The sequence below is a fragment of the Muntiacus reevesi genome, chromosome 1 (assembly GCF_963930625.1).
Source record: "Muntiacus reevesi chromosome 1, mMunRee1.1, whole genome shotgun sequence".
Taxonomy (NCBI): Eukaryota; Metazoa; Chordata; class Mammalia; order Artiodactyla; family Cervidae; genus Muntiacus; species Muntiacus reevesi.
The window spans coordinates 259,559,079-259,576,002 of NC_089249.1; the positions used below are offsets into that span (position 1 = coordinate 259,559,079).

At 33.9% G+C, this 16,924-nt stretch overlaps 1 protein-coding gene across 5 annotated transcripts in view; it reads left to right on the top strand.

The window, feature by feature from the left end:
* Nucleotides 1–16,924, top strand: part of XRCC4 (X-ray repair cross complementing 4) — a 284,230-nt gene that overhangs the window by 25,572 nt on the left and 241,734 nt on the right. For all 5 annotated transcript variants that reach the window (XM_065919091.1, XM_065919088.1, XM_065919092.1 and 2 more), the window contains exons 2-3: nt 2,981–3,129; nt 11,331–11,506. In XM_065919091.1, coding sequence (XP_065775163.1) covers nt 2,991–3,129; nt 11,331–11,506 — 315 coding nt within the window. In that variant the 5' untranslated portion in view covers nt 2,981–2,990. The remainder of the gene's footprint in view (nt 1–2,980; nt 3,130–11,330; nt 11,507–16,924) is intronic.

A 16,924-nucleotide genomic window follows, 5' to 3' on the forward strand; every position in this document is an offset into this window, starting at 1 on the left:
TCACTGGGAAGAAGAATAATTTCTGAGTAAACTTTAGGTAGATATTATTGCTAATTCATCAAGTTAGAGGTATATTGCACTCTTAATTTTAGATTTTTTTTCTTTCATTCTGGCCATTTCTCTGCTTCCTTGTACTTTTTATTTAAGATAGTACAGCTCTAGCACTCTATAACTAAGCATGCCTCTCAACCCCCTAGCAGATAGAGAAATCAGCTTAGTTTTGGGAAGAGCTGACAGAATGAGTTGTTTTTATTTTCATATTCACTTGTTGAGAGAAATATGATGCTTTATTTATGAGAATGTAATAGTTTTAAATTGAGAAAGCAAATTAAAATAGCTTAACAGTTTGGCTTTGATGAAAACTTACCAGTTACTAATGAAATAGCAATTAATAATTTACCTTTGGAATATCATATTATTTAAATTGGTCATAATAATTTGAGCCAATTTTATACTCTTCCCCCAAATAGAAGATTGGAGAGTATTCTTTTACCTTTTTTAGGATCATCTGGTAAGAGATTCATGCTATGTGATTAAAGAATAATTCTCTCTAGTTTTTCATGTTTGAAGTGTGTACATTGTTCCTGGTTTGGACTTTTTATGTTTTTTTCTTGGCATAGTTGTAATTTTTATGGTATTTCTTTAGTTTTGTTTGTCAGCTTCTATAGCTTGTTGTGCCGTGCTGTGCTTCATTGAGCAGTCATGTCCAACTCTTTGTGACCCCATGGACACATGGGGATCCTGTTCAGTGCCTCTGTTCATGGGGATTCTCCAGGCAGGAATACTGGAGTGGATTGCCATGTCCTGGATCCATGATCCAGGGGATCTTCTCAACCTAGGGATTGAACCCAGGTCTCCCGCATTGCAGGCGAATTCTTTACTGCCTGAGCTGCTAGGGAAGCCCAGGAATACTGGAGTGAGTAGCCTATCTCTTCTCCAGGGGATCTTTCCAACGTAGGGATTGAACCAGGGTCTACTGCATTGCAGGTGGATTCTTTACCAGCTGAGCTACCAGGAAAGCCCTTCTATAGCTTAAGGTTTTGCAAAGGACTCTCTTGGTACCCTTATGACTTAAATGGTGGTACGAGCAATGCACCCACCTAATAATAGCAATTGATGTCCGAGAAGCTTGTTTCTAACGGCAAGCCACAGAAGTCCAATGCTTCAGCTTGTTCTACTCAATGCTTTACATAAATGATTTTAATACTTAGAGGTTTATCAAACTTTTAAATGGCAAGAGAGATTATGAATGTGTTGGATCACAGTAACAGAATCACTATTCAGTGTAACCTTGACAAGCCAAATATATAATATGAAATTGCACACCTGCAAAGAACAAACAAAACAAAAATTGAACTTTGTACACATGATCTATGACTAAGGTAACCTAGCATTGCAGAAAGACAGGACAGTCTTTAATACATAATACTGGGTCAATTAGATATCCACATGGAAAAAATCTAGTTTGATCTCTTCTTGACAATTGATGTACAAAATTCAGTTCCAGATGAATTTTGGATCTAAATATGAAACATACAGTTATAAAACTTTTAGATAAACATAGGAGAACATCCTCATGGTCCATATAGTGAAAGCTATGGTCTTTCCAGTAGTCATATACAATGTAAGAGTTGGACCGTACAGAAGGCTGAGTGCCAAAGAATTGATGCTTTTGAATTGTGGTGCTGGAGAAGACTCTTCAGAGTCCCTTGGACTGCAAGGAGATCAAACCAGTCAATTGTAAAGGAAATCAAACCTGAATATTCATTGTAAGGACTGATGCTGAAGCTGAAGCTCCAATACTTTGGCCACCTGATGTAAAGAACTGACTCGTTAGAAAAAACACTGATGCTGGGAAAGATTGAAGGCAAAAGAAGAGGGTGGCAGAGGATTTCAGTAAGAATGTCAATATGAAAAATACAACTTAATAAAAGCATTGGCAAGATTTAACAGATATTCCTCAAAGCAGGATGTTCAAAGTGCAGTCAAGATATGAAAAGAATTCAGCATCTTTAGTAATTATGGAAATGTGAATAAACCACAATGTAGTATTACATACCCACCAAAGTGGCTAAAATTATAAAGATGGGAAATGTTTCTAAGAATATGGAGTGATCAGAACTCTCATATACAGAGTGTGTAAATTGGTACAAACCTTTTAGACAATTTTTGGCTGTATGGTACTAACACTGAGCATATGCTTACCCTCTAATTCACAAATTACAATAAATTCATAGATATATACCCAACAGAAAAACTTAGATATTTGCTAGCATGTTTATGGCAGCACTATTTGTGATAGTCAAAACCTGGAATGTACTCAAATGCCTGCCACTAGTGGATAAGTGGATAAATAATTGTACCATATTATTGAATATTGTACAGTTGTGAGCATGATCTACAACTCTAAGAAACCATATGAATGCATTTCTTAAACATAATGTTGAACAAAAGAACCCAGACACAAATAAAATGTGTATTACATTTATGTGAAAGTGCAAAAATAAAACTCAAATCTCAGTTAAGAAAGTGGTTTTGGGGGACATAGTGACTGGAAGGGGGGTGTTGTAAGAATGAGTTCTGGGGTCATCATGTGCTGCTTCTTGATCTAGGTACTGCTTATATGGATTTGTTCAGTTGAAAATCTTCCAAGTTGGATTTTAGATATATGTACTTCTGCCTTGATATAAATACTTCAATATTAAGTTTTTAAAATGTTGATGATAGTAATTTTTATTCAGCTATATGACTTGCACAAATCATTTGTCATTTATGAGTCTCTGCTTTTCTTAATGGTTACAATTGTGAATTGATATTGAATAGAACTGTGATTTACTGAGTTTATGGTTGGCTATTAAACAACTTTTTGTTTTATGTATTTCCTTAGTGGTTTGTATAACTCAAGAGACCATTACAGAAAAGTCACTATTTGATAGTCACAGTTTCTCACAAAAATATTTATTTTTTTCTTTTATGACAGGTGATCAGAAATGGAAAGAAAAGTAAGCAGAATCTGTCTTGCTTCTGAACCTGATATAATTCATTTTCTACAAATTGCTTGGGAGAAAACACTAGGATCTGGTTTTGTTATTACACTTACTGATGGGCAGTCAGCATGGACTGGGACAGGTAATATTAAAAGTGAATTTTTTAAAGAAAAATTAATGTAATTGCTATATTTCAGTCCTCAGTGATACTTCAAATTAAATATTTAATTGATATTGGTTAAAATTAACATTTACTTGTTATTGCTGTCCAATTTACACATAGATTTGTAATTTTAATGCTGTTTTCTATAAGTGACATTAATAGAAATGAGGAAAAATACCCTTTTGAGTCATAGTACTTGATCAGAGTTTTAAAAATTATCTCTTTATATAAAACATATAAAATAGTATTTTTTATATGTATCATTTCTTAGCACCCCAGGGAAATGCTGAAAGGAACAGGAAGGTGAATTAGGTAGGCCAAAGCTTGGGAAAGTGGAGTGGTGTTTGTTTTCTTTTTATTTCATATTTTGTTTGAATCATTTTCCAGTGAACATACACTACATTTGAAACAAAATGAAACAGAACTGTTTAATAATAGCTTAAAATTTTGTAAACCAAGGTTCAAACCCATATGTGGGTTTTTGGCTATTATTTTTTGAAATAGACTTTGGATTTTTTTGTCTTTGGTAATAACTGGGTTAAAGATTTACTGATCTTGGCCCCGCCCATTAAAGCAAGACCCAGTTTTCCCCACAGTCAGTCTCTCCCTTCAGGAAGATTCCATAAGACTCTTATCCTTATCTCTCAGAGGAGGGACAGACAGAATGGAAGCCACAATCACAGAAAACTAATCAAACTGATCACATGGACCACAGCCTTGGCTAACTCATTGAAACTATGAGCCATGCCGTTTAGGGCCATCCAAGATGGACAGGTGATGGTGGAGAGTTCTGACAAAACGTGGTCCTTTGGAGAGTGGAATGGCAAACCACTTCAGCATTCTTGCTTTGAGGACCCATGAACAGTATGAAAAGGCAAAAAGATATGACACCAAAAGATGAACTCCCCAGGTCTGGTAGGTGCCCAATATGCTGCTGGAGAGGAATGGAGAAATAACTCCAGAAAGAAAGAAGAAATGGCGCCAAAGCAAAAACAACACCCATTTTTGGATGCAACTGGTGATGGAAGTAACGTACAATGCTGTATAGAACAATATTGCATAGGAACCTGGAATCTTGGGTCCAAGAAAGTAAATTAGACATGGTCAAACAGGAAATGGCAAGAGTGAACGTCAACATTTTAGGAGTCAGTGAGATAAAATTGAATGGGTGAATTTAACTCAGGTGACCATTATACCTACTACTGTGGGCAAGAATCCCTTAGAAGAAATGGAGTAGCCCTCATAGTCAATAAGATTCTGAAATGCAGTACTTGGGTGCAATCTCAAAAATGAAAGAATGATCTCTGTTTGTTTCCAAGGCAAACCATTCAATATCATAGTAATCCAAGCCTATTCTCAAACAGTAAAGCTGAAGAAGCTGAAGTTGAACAGTTCTATGAAGAACCTACAAGACCTTGTAGAACTAACACCCTATAAAGATACCCTTTTCTTTATAGGGGACTGGAATGCAAAAGTAGGATGTCAAGAGATACCTGGAGTAACAGGTAACAAAGTAGGCCTTGGAGTACAAAATGAAACAGGACAAAGGCTAACAGAGTTTTGCCAAGAGAATACACTTGTCATAGCAAATACCCTCTTCCAACAACACAAGAGAAGACTACACATGGACATCACCAGATGGTCAATACCAAAATCAGATTGATTACATTCTTTGCAGCCAAAGATGGAGAAGCTCTATACAGTCAGCAAAAACAAGACTGGGAGCTGACTGTGCCTCAGATCATGAACTCCTTATTGCCAGATTTAGACTTAAATTGAAGAAAGTGGGGGAAACCATTAGACCATTTAGGTATGACCTAAATCAAATCCCTTTCAACTGTACAGTGGAAGTGACAAATAGATTCAAGGGATTAGATCTGATAGAGAACCTGAAGAAATATGGATGGTGGTTTATGACATGGTACAAGAGGCAGTGATTGAGACTATCCCCAAGAAGAAGAAATGCAAAAAGGCAAAATGGTTGTCTGAGGAGGTCTTACAAATAGCTGTGAAAAGAAGAGAAGTGAAAGCCAAAGGAGAAAGGAAAGATATACCCATTTGAATGGAGAATTCCAAAGAATAGCAAGGAGAGATAAGAAAGCCTTCCTCAGTGATCAGTGCAAAGAAATACAGGAAGACAACAGAATGGGAAAGACTAGCGATCTCTTCAAGAAAGTTAGAGATACCAAGGGAATATTTCATGCAAAGATGGGCACAATAAAGTATAGAAATGGTATGGACCTAACAGAAGCAGAAGATATTAAGAAGAGGTGCCAAGAATACAAAGAAGAACTATACATAAAAGATCCTCATGACCCAGATAATCACGATGGTGTGATCACTCACCTAGAGCCAGCCATCCTAGAATGTGAAGTCAAGTGGGCCTTAGGAAGCATCACTACGAACAAAGCTAGTGGAAGTGATGGAATTCCAGTTGAGCTATTTCAAATCCTAAAAGATGATGCTGTGAAAGTGCTGCAGTCAATATGGCAGCAAATTTGGAAAACTCAGCAGTGGCCACAGGACTAGAAAAGGTCAGTTTTCATTCTAGTTCCAAAGTAAGACAATGCCAAAGTATGTTCAAACTACTTCTCAATTGCACTCATCTCACATGCTAGCAAAGTAATGCTGAAAATTCTCCAAGCCAGCCTTCAACAATACATGAACTGTGAACTTCCAGATAGTCAAGCTGGATTTTGAGAAGGCAGAGGAGCCACAGATCAAATTGCCAACATCAGAATCAGAAAAGCAAGAGATTTCCACAAAAACATATACTTCTACTTTATTGACCACACCAAAGCCTTTGACTGTGTGGATTACAACAAACTGTGGAAAATTCTTTAAGAGATGGGAATAGCAGACTACCCTATCTGCTTCCTGAAAAATCTGTGTGCAGGTCAAGAAACAACAGTTAGAACTGGACATGGCACAACAGACTGGTTCCAAATTGGGTAAGGTTATGTCAAGGCTGTATATTATCACTGTGCTTATTTGACTGGTTCCAAATTGGGTAAGGTTATGTCAAGGCTGTATATTATCACTGTGCTTATTTAACTTATATGCAGAGTACATCATGCGAACTGCTGGGCTGGATGAAGCACAAGCTGGAATCAAGATTGCTGGTAGAAATATCAATAACCTCAGATATGCAAACGACACCACCCTTATTGCAGAAAGCGAAGAAGAACTAAAGAGCCTCTTGATGAAAGTAAAAGAAGAGAGTGAAAAAGTAGGCTTAAAATTCAACATTCAGAAAAGTAAGATCAAGGCATCTGGTCCCATCACTTCATGACAAATATTGTTAAGATTTTGGCTTCCTGTACTGAACAAACTTTCAGACAGAAAATTTTACAGTGCACTGGAAGATGAACATTTGTTTTCGATGATGTTGAAGTTTTCAGTTTCACAAATGTTTAATACCCTTTATTATTCACTTTTATTTTCTTGAGTGAATTTTAATTATAAAATATGTAACTAAGTAGCATAACATTGTTTCCATGTTTAGTTAAAGCTTATACATAAATGTAATTTGGTTTGGCACTTTACAGATAGACAATAAGATGATTAAGAACATTGAAACAATTAAATAATTGAAACATGAAAATGAATTTCCTTCCTATACCTCATCCTGTTTTTTGTACAACTTTTTGATTTCTGAAACCTTCAATTTGAGTAATTTTTTTTTCTCTTTTCATTTGAGTGAAATTAAAAGGATGTGGGGTTCCTTTTAATCTCCCACACACTAAACTCCATGATTTCTTTTCCATTAGCAATGTTTTATCTAATGAATGTTTTGGGGTCTAATTATCATGTGGTCTATCATCACTTCAACATTATAGAAGGTTATATCACAGGGTTAAATCACAAAGTGGGTTAATGATCGATGACTGTTATTTGACTTTCATAAGAATTAGTCAGCATTAAGAAGCTTATACCACTCATCTTGGAGTAAAATTCACTGAAGAATAAATTTTATCAATGCCTTTATTACCAAATAATTATATCTGCTTATATTTGTTCTAAACACTGATCTATTTGGTGACCTATATGGAAATTATGTGACAGAGCTCAGTAGAAAAAGGATTTTTAATGAATGAGGAGTAGTAAAGTGGGTCCATGATGTGATGACTTATTAAGTCTGTGTATCGTCTCAGCTCTGACACAAACTTAGAAACAGTCTTTCGGTTCATTCTACGTCAGAATCCAAAGCAAAGAACGTTCTTTCCTTACTTTCATCTTCACCTACCCACAGATATTGTCAAAGTGATTCTTTCTTTTATCCTACCTGCCTGAGAACAATTCCTTATTTTTTGTTGGCCTGCTCACTTTTTATGCCATATTACGTCGTTCATCTGTATCCTTACTGAATTTTATTATTTCCATGGCTTTTATCCCCAGTCGCTGAAGTTTTTAAAAGGAGCATTGAGTGCTTACAGCTGTGCTTCCTCCAGCACAAAATTCAAAACTGGTGACCAAATTGTTTTTCTAGGATTAAAGTTCTAAATAGGCAGTCAGAATTTCACATGGACCATTATAGGAAATGTTCAAGTACATTTTTTTTCTTAAACTGGTAACTTTTTAAAAAAACATACTTTTTAAAGGAGAGGTGTATATGTAAATGATTTTCTTTCATATGTTTTCTTCTTCTCAGGAAATATTTCATACATAACAGTAACCAATGCAACATTCACAGATGGAGTAACACATGGGCATAACTAAGATAGTATCTAAAAGGATATCTGAAAAGATATCTAAGATGTCAGCATTTGAATCAAAGCTCCACAAGGCCTGAATTTTTCTCTGTCTAATGGTTGTATCCCTGGTGCCTAGAATAGTGCCTGGCACATAATAGATGCTCATTAAGCAGCTTCAGAATTTACTTGTTGTTCAGTTGCTAAGCTGTGTCCCACTCTTTGCGACCCTGTGAACTGTAGCCCGCCAGGCGCCTCTAACCACGGGATTCCCCAGGCAAGAACACTGGAGCAGGTTGCCATTTCTTTCTCCAGGGAATCTTCCCAACCCAGGGATTGAACCTTTGTCTCCTGTGTCTCCTACAACGCAAGCGGGTTCAATAAATGGATTGAATCAATATACTCCATTAAATATTTTCAGAAAACTATCTTTTCATTGTAATGAAATTTAAAATACTTTTTACTAGATGGTGTATCAGTAGACATACTTTATTATTTATTTATTTTTTTTTTTAATATTGGAATGTAGTTGATTTACAATGTTGTATTAGTTTCAGTTATACAGAAAAGTGATTGTTACGCATATACATATATCCATTTTTGTTCAGATTCTTTTCCCATGAAGGTTATTACAGGATATTGAGTAGAGTTCCAAGTATTATACAGTAGAGCCTTGTTGGTTAGCTATTTTGTATGTAGTAGTGTGTATATGTTCATCTCAAACTCCTAATTTATCCCTCCCCCATCCCCCACCTTTCCTGTTTGGTAACTATAAATTTGTTTTTGAAGTCTGTTGAGTCTCTTTCTGTTTTCTAAATATGTTCATTTTATCATTTGTGTGTGTGTGTGTGTGTTTTCTTTAAGTTTTTCTATAGTTACATTCAAGATAGTTTCTATAGATTATTTCCTATTTCTCTGTGAAATATCAATAATATCTTTCTCTAAGTACTTATACTCTTCAAAACAATCCAAACAGGAAATATGAAATTATTCCTCAGATAAAAAGCATTTGTCTTTTTATATGTTTTTTTCAGAAGAGCTAATAGAGTATTTGAAAGATCAATAGATTTGATATTGGTGATCTTCTTAAATGTGCAATGCTTCAGAGGGAGAAAAAAAATATGTGGAAGTACTTTAGAAGCTGTAAAAAAAAATAATAAAAAATAAAGGTGAAGAAATAAAAAGCTGTAATATTGCACAAGAATACTTTTATTCTTACCTTTTTTCAGAGACTATGTTGAGACTCATATTTCAATATAAGAACTTATCAAAAACTCATTATAAAAGATACATGAATGCATTCCCAGACTCTCTTCCTCATTGTCCATCATGGGGCTTCCAGACAGTTGATAGCACATGGACCAAAGTTATGGAAAGAGGTTATATTTTTAGGGATTCTTTAATCAAGATTTTATTGTTTATGTACTATTTCATACTAATGTGTTAATTTTTAATATTATGGAAGTAAATAGTTTATCTAATGCCCCATATCTGTTTCACCTCAAACCAGAACAACCAGAGAGCTATAAGTATGAATCCCAGTTTTATCACTTACCTTCTTCATGGTCCTTACCATTACCTGATCTATCTGAGTCTTACTTTTATCATTTGTAAAATGAGAATATCTGTCTTTCATTGTTGTAAGGAATAAAATAGTTTAAGTTGCTCACCGACTCTTTCGACCCGGTGGACTATTCAGTCCTTGGAATTCTCCAGGCCAGAATACTGGAGTGGGTAGCCTTTCCCTTCTCCAGGGGATCTTCCCAACCCAGGGATCGAACCCTGAAACCAGGTCTCCTGCATTGCAGGTAGATTCTTTACCAGGTGAGCCACCAGGGAAGCCCCAAAATAGATAAATGTAACCTTAAAAAAAAAAACAAAACTATAGAACTATATGGGTCTTTCATCATTACCCATACATGGGAAACCACACATATATTCTAAATAAATATTAGATTAAATCTTGTAATTTTAAAAGGAAAAGGAAGTAAACAGACACATTGCAGTCTTCGAATATAAGAAAGAGAATCCCCAGGTACTGAGTGTGAAGACGTATCTGAAAACCAAAAGAGTTAATGGGAGCTAAAGAACTAAGTTCATGGACTTCTGAATAGATACACATCTAATGACTGTGGTTATAATCCCTGAGAGGAATGGCTTGTTGAGACGGCGGGCCTTTTAAGAATTGGAGCTGAACTGTAAAGTTAAAGTAACCTGGAATTGATCCTATTAATAAAATCTTTAAGCAACAAATAACAAACAAAAAACTGCCCTGGTTTAGAGATATAGCATAGACTCAGAGTAGTCAGTAAGGGCTCATTAGCTCGTTTAATTGTAATGAGTAAATTAAAAGTCCCAGCAGAAATCAGAATCCTGTCTGTGTTATGTATGTGTGAAGGGTGGGGGGCTTAAATTTGAACTCTCTTAAATTTGCCACAAGTGTAAAAACCAAGTGAAGAAATTAACTTCCAAAATTGATCCAGAACTGGTGAAACCTGTAAGGACTACAGGAAAGACCAGCCAGCAACCTTCATTTATGACTTCTCTGTTTGCCAGATCACTTGATACTTTGGCTAGAGGAGAGCCATGTTCAGACTTCACAAAACACAGAAGGAAAAAAAAAGCAGAATGAGAATGTGTCAGCAGCTAGAAGAAATGGAATTAATACTTTAGGAACCATGCCTAGAGACTGATCTGAATGAGATCTATAAGATGTCATATATATATATATATTTGTAACATATATGTGTGTGTGTGTGTGTGTGTGTATATATATATATATCTCCTTCAAATATTGAAAAGAAAGCCAGACAGGATATTATGAAAAAGAAAAAATGATCTGAATTTTGGACATAAAATTGTTGAAGTAAAAATCACTATGGATGGGTAAAATATCAGCTTTAAATATGCCTAGATGAGATAATTGATAGCCAGATATGTAATATAATATATGCCATAGAGGAGACAATAAATATTAATTCCCTTCCCTTTCCTTCTTCTAAGTAGTATGACTCTTTTCATCTACTGTTTTTATTGTTGGCACATAATGAGATGAGAATGAACTCTGTTTTTACTTTAACTTGACTCTACCTATGTGAGTGAGAAATGGACTATAGACTACTTAATCTCTTTAATAATTGAGTCAAGGAAGAAGGATGGTTTAAAATACTGAGTTTATTAATCATTAAAGAAAATGCTTTCTTCTGCTATGACCTTGGAGCAGGTACATAAGATGGTTGTTTCTGTGGTAATTTATAATCCATATATTTCATTTGAGGACAGAGAAAGAATGCAAGGAGTCTAATGAGATTTGAGACTAAATGTATTTCTCAAAAAAATTTGACTTAAAATTGTGTGGTGTGGTTATTGATTTTATTTTTGTTTACATTTCTGTTGCATAATAATAAATTAGTAGCAACAGGTAAATATATCTTTTCTTATGTTTAGAATTTATTTTCAAATAAGACTTTTTATTACTCTTTCTCACAGTCTGTGAATCAGAGATTTCCCAAGAAGCTGATGACATGGCAATGGAAAAAGAGAAATATGTTGATGAACTGAGAAAAGCATTGGTGTCAGGAGCAGGACCAACTGACACATACAAGTTTAATTTTTCTAAAGAGTCTTGTCACTTCTCCTTTGAGAAAAACTTGAAAGATGTTTCAGTAAGTAAATCTTTCCATAATGTTATAAGTGGTAAAATGTCAGACAGTACTTGTGGAGAAATTATTTAAGTAACTAGCATATTATTCCCAAAATACCTCAGAAACAAAAGTTTGAAAAGTACTTGGAAAAATGATGCAAAGTTAGTCATTAAATGCTTTATATTCATGAATTGTGAAAAATAATTATTGGAAAGTATGTTTCATTTTTAGTGCTTTAAAACTAAGTATTATTGAGATAATTACATGAATGAGCAGTTCTGAAAAATGGCGTCAGAAGTTTTAGACCATGAGACAAGGCTTATTGAAATGAATTTGGGGAAATACTGATTTTTGAGAAAGAAAATAATATATTTTTCTTTGAATATTTAACAATTATGACCTGTTTTATTCTTTATTAAAATGTATTTGCAATTACAAAATGATATAGTTAGGTAGAGTAAGATATATGTTTATAAATTAAGGTATTTTATTTACATTATCAAAATTCTAAGTATTGAAATAGAAGGATATAACTTTCAACCCAGCCTTTTCAAAGCTTGCAAGCTGTACAGACAAGGATATCTGCTGTTTGTTCTGTTTGATTTATACATCAGTGCAAATCAAGGTTTATTTATCAAAAATGTACTACTTACTGTTTGTATATTTTAATTCATGTTGATATAACTGGAGGTTGAATTATTTTCTGTCAGTCATTTATCAATCAGATATTAGATCTATAGTAGAAGAAAAAGAGGGACATCTTTACTACATTAAGTTTAAAGACAGTTATTGACAGTTTGTACTGGAACTAAGTTGAGTTTTAAAAATTCTTTTTTAAAAAGCTCTTTAATTCAGAATGATTAAAGGGATTTCACCAATTAGAGAAACATTTGAAGCAACAGATGGAATCATTACTTTGAAATATATATTATCCTATATAGAATAATGCAGAAAGCCTGGCTTTAGTAATTATTTCTATTTAGAAAATATATACTTATTGTACTCAACTGCCAATTTATGTAAATTTCAATATGTTGAGGTCCTTAAAAATGATAATTTAAAATAGGGTAAGTAATGTTCGAAATGGCTAGTAAAATTTCATTATTTGTCACAAAATGTTCTTTCCTGTGGCTTAAATACAATCAGGTGATGTTATATATTATAGGACTACTGGCTGTTTCTTCTAATATTTTGAAGCAGATAATTGTCAAATTGGGAGTAATGCCATTTCCCACTCAACAAACATTTGTATGTAATGATTAACATTATTTCATGCAGTTTCTGGTTTTCAACTGTTTTGTGTACACTGATGTATAACAAATTAAGAGTGTGAGAGGTACCTTTTGGGTACTTGAAAGGGTTTTAGTATCTTTGACATGATGAAAAGGAGGGTTTGGTCCATTGGGCATGGATGGAGTACTTGCATGCTTGGCGATACATCTGATCTTAGTGCCTTTGTGAAGAAAGTCGTCATGACTTAAGTCCTATACAACTGGCTTAGCATATATCAGACACAAAAACTGTGACAATAATCCTGAAAGATAGTTTGCTTACTACCCCAAAATTAATCAACTTCATCAGAGCCAAAGCCTTGAAACACTAATTTTTCAACAGGTTTTCGTTAAAAAGTAGAAGCAGAGTAAGAAATTCTTAATAATGCAGATGAGTGTGGGTTCCCAAATGCTCATGCTCTGAAGCACGATGGTGCAGTTTAGATAGCTACCTCATTATTTATTAAGTTGCATATGAGGATAAAAAGGGCTACTCTCTCAGAACAGTTTGACGAGGAGGAGTTTTTGACGACTGCCTGAGAGATATTTTTGGGTATGTTTGAATGTAGTAAAACTTTCAGTTTGAGGTTCTGTAGTCAGCTCCATGGATGCAGATGAAAATCACAAGTTAAAAAAAAAAAAAAGAAAATCACAAGTTTATTTGGCCAAACTTCCATGGGAATCTTGTAGTGCTCTAGGATGTGCTTCTGTGGATTGAATTTCAGAATGACAGTATCCTGTAAATTTATTTGGTGGCAAAAATATGCAGACAATTGGAAACATGGCAGAATACTTTTTAAGGCTAATTTTGCTTTAGATCACCTAAAAATGTAAAAGGTATTTGTAATCCTTTCCTTGATGACACAGACATCTAATTGTTGCCAAAAATAACCTCCTATACTTACAAGAAAAGGATGAACATAGATTCAACTCAGAAAGTTATAGTGAATTCTACTGTTGACATAAAGTTACTCTCCCAAAGAATATTCCATGAGTTCTAAGTACATTTGCTACCAGTTTCATACCTAGTAAAGTCAGGATTTGGGGGCATTTGTTGTCACCAGTTCAGGAAATTTTATATGTATAATTCTGTATTGGAGATCACTGCATAATTTGAACATTTTGAGTATTCAAGTCACATAAGACTTATTTCAATTACCTTTATGTCAAATTTTCTTTGTCTTTCTATTTTTAAAAAGGAAGTAACTACTAGTTTTTATATTAAAGAAGAACTGGTTCTTTTTGAAATATTGCCTTGTGTTTTATCAGTGAAAGAATTGTCAGTTTCCAAACCAATGAAATATTTAATATGTATACTATGTAAGTTAATGTTTATATACAGTTTAGTGGGAAGGCATGGGTCCATTGTTTTTACAAGGTTGCTTTGCTCTCATTGACTTTTCCTTACAGATGACGTAGATTTTTAATTTTAGCTAAATTCTCATTGGAATAAATGTTGTACAGCCAGTTGAACGCTTTTTTTCTATACAGTGCGAACTTCTGGGACTCTCCCTGCCCCATTACCAGGACACTTCAGTTGGCTGTAGATTGTTCTGGATGAAAGCGTTAGTCTTGTACAGGCATTCAGAAATCATTGTCTCTTAACTATAAGTGCCGTTGCCCACTCAGGAGTTTATTCATGCACTTTGTGTCGTTGTTTCCCTCTGCTTTTCCCAGTTCATACTGATTTTGCAGTATATACTTTATTATGAAAATACTGCCATCTTAATTAAAAATATCTTCTTTTTTCTATTTCATAATTTGTTCTGTTCCTTCAGAAAATGTTTTCATTCCTGAGCCATTTAGAAAAAGACCTAATTATTTTTTGTAAGAATAACCTTGGTCTCATAATTTAGATTGTTCATATATCTTTTTTCTCAACTATAAAATTTTGAAGTGATTTCTTAGATTCATGGCAGGTTATCTATCATACCATAGTTTTATATTTCTAAAAATAGTCCTAATAAAGGAAAGCCATGAAATTTGAAAGAATATTAAACGCGATCAACATACACACATTATAAACATAAACATGAAAATTGGCTTTAGGTCTCTGTTAGAAAAGAAGAAAAATCTTAAATTTTGTATATAGAATAAAACTTTGAAATTAAAAAAAAAAGAACTTAATAAAGTCAATTTGCATTTTCTTTCCCTTTCTCTCCCTTGCTCCCATTATCAGACACTGGCTTTTGATACAGTTAGACTGAAAATTTGATAACTTAAATAGCATGGTGGATTCTTTTCTCTGATGTTATGATCCAAATAGGCAGGTCTGGATTAATGTATTAGTTTTATGATGTGGAAGCTCAAGCTTCTGTAATCATGTTGCTTTTCCCTTTTTAAAAAAGGAGTTTTTATCTCATGGTCATGGTTATGCTCACCTTTCAGGCAGCAGGGCTGAGTTAAAGAGAAACTAAAGCACTTGTGCATTTTCTTTAATACCTTCACACTAGTGTTGCATACTCTAGCTAGCATCCCATTGTCCAAAACGAAGTCACATGGCTTCACCTAGCTGCAAAGGAATCTGTGAAGTGTGCTCTTCAGTTGTGTCCTATGCCCAGAAATTTTCATTACTGTGTGAAAAAGGGAAGGTGGATATTGAGGGACAGTTAGCAATCTCTGCATGTTGAAGTTTTAGGAGAGATTGAAATGTCATTCAATTCATTTAGAAGGATTCAATTTTATTGTTACAGGAGTCTTTCTCTAGTGTTTCATTACAAATAATGTTTCAACATACAGTAAGGTATGTATGTACAGTAAGGTTAGTTTGTATCTTCCTATATGTCATAACTTTTCTTTTTTAAGTGGAAAATGCATTCTAAGTTCAAAGGACCTCCCTACATTTTTTTAACTTACATATCTCAGGTATATAAAAATGAAATAAAATATGTTATTCCAAAGTAGTCAAAGTTGTTTTTTTAAAAACTGCAGCCCCAAATCCTGTATTATTGCCATGTGTCCCTGTGGTTTGGGGAACTTTGTAATCAAATGGGTATTTCCAGATGAAATATCAGAATTGGAGCATTTGTTATAGTACTCTGCCAAGGACTTTGTCAAAAATAGTAATGATTTTCAGGTTTGTGGGAGTATGGGTTGCAAATGTGTTGCTTGAATGCCTCAAAAAGAAATTGTAGTATTTATTTCCATGATAAAAGTATTTGTATACATCTGCCATTTTTTTATTAAACACTTTATAATTCTTGACCTTTTGGAATGTGGGAACTAAATTAGTTATGTAAGTGGTACAGAAATCCTGTTTAAAGTATATGTTTTGTAGTTAAGCCATACAAAAGACTTCTAATTATTACTTTAAAAATTAATTTTTAGCTATACAGCTTTGTCTTTGAGAACTCATTCTCTTTTTCTTGTTTCATATTGCTCTGCTTTGATTTAAAATGTTTTCTTCTTTTATAAGAAACATCTCAAAGTCATTATATTTTAATTTTTTCAATTATTCCAGGATTTTCCAGAAAAAGAAAAAAACAGCTTAGTAAAAACAGAAGTCTGAAGTAGCATGTGAAAACTATGCTCTAAGAGAACTTTTAAGTATTAATAATGTTAATATTTGCTTATTACTTTTCAGTTAGCATGGACTCTCACTTCATCATGTGACCTTGGCATTGTCACTGTTTGTATGCAAGGAAATAGTTGCTAAAAGCATAAGCAAGTTCCTAAGCAAAGTGGAGGTAGTAAGTTAGGTAGGGTGGAATCCAGGACTCTATCAAAGACAATTAAAAATTTTTTTTATTTAGTTGTAATGTACATATAATATAGTGTACCTGTGTAAGATGCAAAATTTTCATCACTAGGCAGTTCCTTTGTGCCTCTTTAAACTCAGTCCCCAACTACCATCTTTCCTCCTCAATCCTGCTTACTCTCTTGTCTCCAAACAACCACTAAACTATTCTTTGTCACTGTAGATTAGCTTTACTTGTTTTAGAGTTTCATGTAAATGAAACTGGACAGTATGTACTCTTTCATATAACTTTATTTACATAGTATAATGTTTTTGAGATTCATCATTATGTGTTGTGTTTCATCAATTCATTTCTTTTGATTACTTGATAGTATTCCATTCATCACTTTTTGATGAATAGTTTGTGGGTGGTTTCCAATTGTGGATTATTGTGAATAAAGCTCTTATATACATTTATATATAAATATTTTT